Genomic DNA, 2683 nt, shown 5'->3' with positions numbered 1-2683 from the left:
TATTATTATTATTGTTATTATTATTATTATTATTATCATTATTATTATCATTATCATTATTATTATTTTAACATTTGTTGTGATTTCTGGAGACTATCCAAGGACCCTAACTTGATGCTTCATGACCCCAACTTTGGAAACCACTGGACCAAAACTTAACTTTTATAAAATAATCCATCTGATTTATGATCTTGTTTATGAATTATTATAAAGTCGACACAAATGCTATTATTAGGTAGACTAAAGAGCAAAGCATTTGAATTCCACCAACAACACATAGCTGTAATATTTTTACATACTGTATTTGCTTTTATTTCAGAAAAACCACATAGCAGCAAGAATAGCCACAGGGAGGAAATGCAATAACAAACCTTAGAGTTCTGCCTTCAGTTATTGATTTTGTACATTGAGCTTCTAATGGATACTGTGAGGACAAAATGCACCTTTCATTTTCAGCTTATATTAACACTGAGTGCTCAAATCAATATGCAGCACTTTTAAAATCTACTTCCTTTTTGATTCCCCGTTAAGCATAACTGAGAGGAAAAAGCCTGAAATCATCAGAGAAGACATTTTAATTCCTCTGCGAGARGCCTCGAAAATGAAAAGTTACATCCCTAAAACGGCTGAAAACACTTTTGAAACTGCAGGGGGGAGTGGTTTTGAGTGTTACAGAGGGGAAGAAAAAAATATTGTGAAAACCAGTAAATATATTGTTTTATCTCCAGCAGAGTCCCCACATCTACCACCTGTAAKACATATATGAATGGGATGAATGTGTGAATCCTAAAAGTCAGATTTGTAAGGTTCTGTTACATTTTGCTAACAGTGAACAGCTGCAGCACAGAGATRATTATGTTTTACTTGGTTGTCCTCTTTTTGACACAGATTCTCACTTTGTGCTTCTGTTTATTCCAACAGAGCTGGAAGAAGCTCTTCAGCGAAGTCTTGTGGAGTTCTGAGCACTTCCTAGTATTTTGGTGACGTTCTGTTCTACGCTCACGTTGGAATGTTTGTACTGACTCGTTGTTTTTACATAATGTTAAATAAATGTTTCCTGGTATTTTACTTTTGCTGCTTTCTTCTGTTTGCGTAAGTCCCGTCACCAGWTTCCGCTGCAGCGTGCAGACGGCACGTTTCAAAACGTTAGGTTGTTGATTTCTGCCAGCTCTTCTGTTGAGGAACTGAAACACTTCGGTGTGTGTCGACACAACTGTCCTATCAGTGACTCTGCAAGAGGCCTCGGCCAAACACGTGACCACCGTGCTAATTATGTCTCCCGCTCAGGTTTCACTACAAACTTGAAATCAGTTTTTGTAGGATTCGTGGTTCTCATAAACCAATAAAAAGATTATAATGAAACTTCATTTGAAGCATGAATTTACCTTTGTGTTTGAAAACTAGTTGGTACCTGTTCACAAAAAAAAACTTTTGACAACATTTGATTTAAAATGGGTCATTACTTAAACTGTTGAAGCAGTTTTAGTGGACCATGTAAAATGTCTTAAAAATAATACATTAAAAAAACAACTAAAAAGTGCATAAATGTTCAATGCCTGTTGATTCGAAAGCATGAAAATGTTTTGAGAAACTTATTACCAGCTATTACACAAATAAGTTAAAAGAAGTTATTCTTTTTCTGTTTTAATTGTCGTTTTTTTTACATCTTTCCCATAAAAGCTCTTGTACAATCAAAATTAGTGACGATTTCCCTTTTTAAATAGCTTTACACGGCTAATTGTAAGATTTTTTTAATTTTATTAACTTGATTTATGGTGATTTCATAAAAGTTGTTTTTAATACCTTCGTTAACATAACTAAAGGTTGGGTCTGGACCCTATGTGAAGTGAGACTTAAATTTAAATATGATAGGGTTGTAAAGTAACTAAGTACAAATATTTTGATACTGTACTTAAGTATAAGTTTTAGGTATCTGTACTTTACTTGAGTAATTATTTTTCAGCCTACGTTTTACTTCTACTTCTTACATTTTCACACAATTATCTGCACTTTCTACTCCTTACATTTTTAAAAAGGCTAGTAGAAAGTCTTTATTTAATTTTTGCTTGTTTTCATTTCAGCTTGTAAAAAATAAATACTATCCATATAAATTCTGCCTCTTAAATAGAGTGAATTTAACTGTGGTTGAATGAGAAGTATAAATATATAAAACTCTGATACGGTATTAGTTTGTACACAAACAAAGCATGTCACACTCCAACAGGACATAATCATTAAAATAAAAGGACTGTACGTAAGAAGTATTTGTATTTCATGAATTATATTGGCAATATATATTGCCAGCGTATCTCTGTTGTTAAAGCAATTAACCATAAAAAGGTTATTTTCATCCAGCTGGAGTCACGGTCCTGAGCAGTTCAGTCCTTGCTCACTCATATCAGTCCACCTGCAATGTGGCCTTGGTCCGTCGATCTCCTAGTGGTCTCTGCTGACAACGCCAAACTGTTATGGCAATATTTATTTAACAAAGACAGAAATACGTGGTCCAAGAATGAAGGTACTCCGTGGGATGATCAGCTGAGTTTTATTGCAACAGGAAACACAGAGAAGCTGGCCTGTCTCTGTGCCTCTGCTTCTCTCTGTCAGTCTCTCCACACTACTGTTGAACTGTTCACTGTCGAACTCTGTGTCTCGAGAGGCCTCATATACACTCACCGGCCAC

General features: G+C 34.9%; 1 protein-coding gene across 1 annotated transcript in view; it reads left to right on the top strand.

Annotated features, from left to right (window-relative positions):
- znf451 (zinc finger protein 451) overlaps nucleotides 1–1068 on the top strand; it is a gene marked incomplete in the record, with an annotated part of 10212 nt that extends 9144 nt beyond the window's left edge. Inside the window, 1 exon segment of the mRNA XM_014011887.1 lies at nucleotides 922–1068. Within this exon segment, the coding sequence (XP_013867341.1) occupies nucleotides 922–962 (41 nt within the window).
- Nucleotides 1069–2683: the final 1615 nt, after the last annotated feature.

The sequence above is a fragment of the Austrofundulus limnaeus genome, unplaced genomic scaffold (genome assembly GCF_001266775.1).
Source record: "Austrofundulus limnaeus strain Quisiro unplaced genomic scaffold, Austrofundulus_limnaeus-1.0 Scaffold0, whole genome shotgun sequence".
Classification (NCBI taxonomy): Eukaryota; Metazoa; Chordata; class Actinopteri; order Cyprinodontiformes; family Rivulidae; genus Austrofundulus; species Austrofundulus limnaeus.
This window is presented reverse-complemented; position numbering and strand designations above follow the sequence as displayed.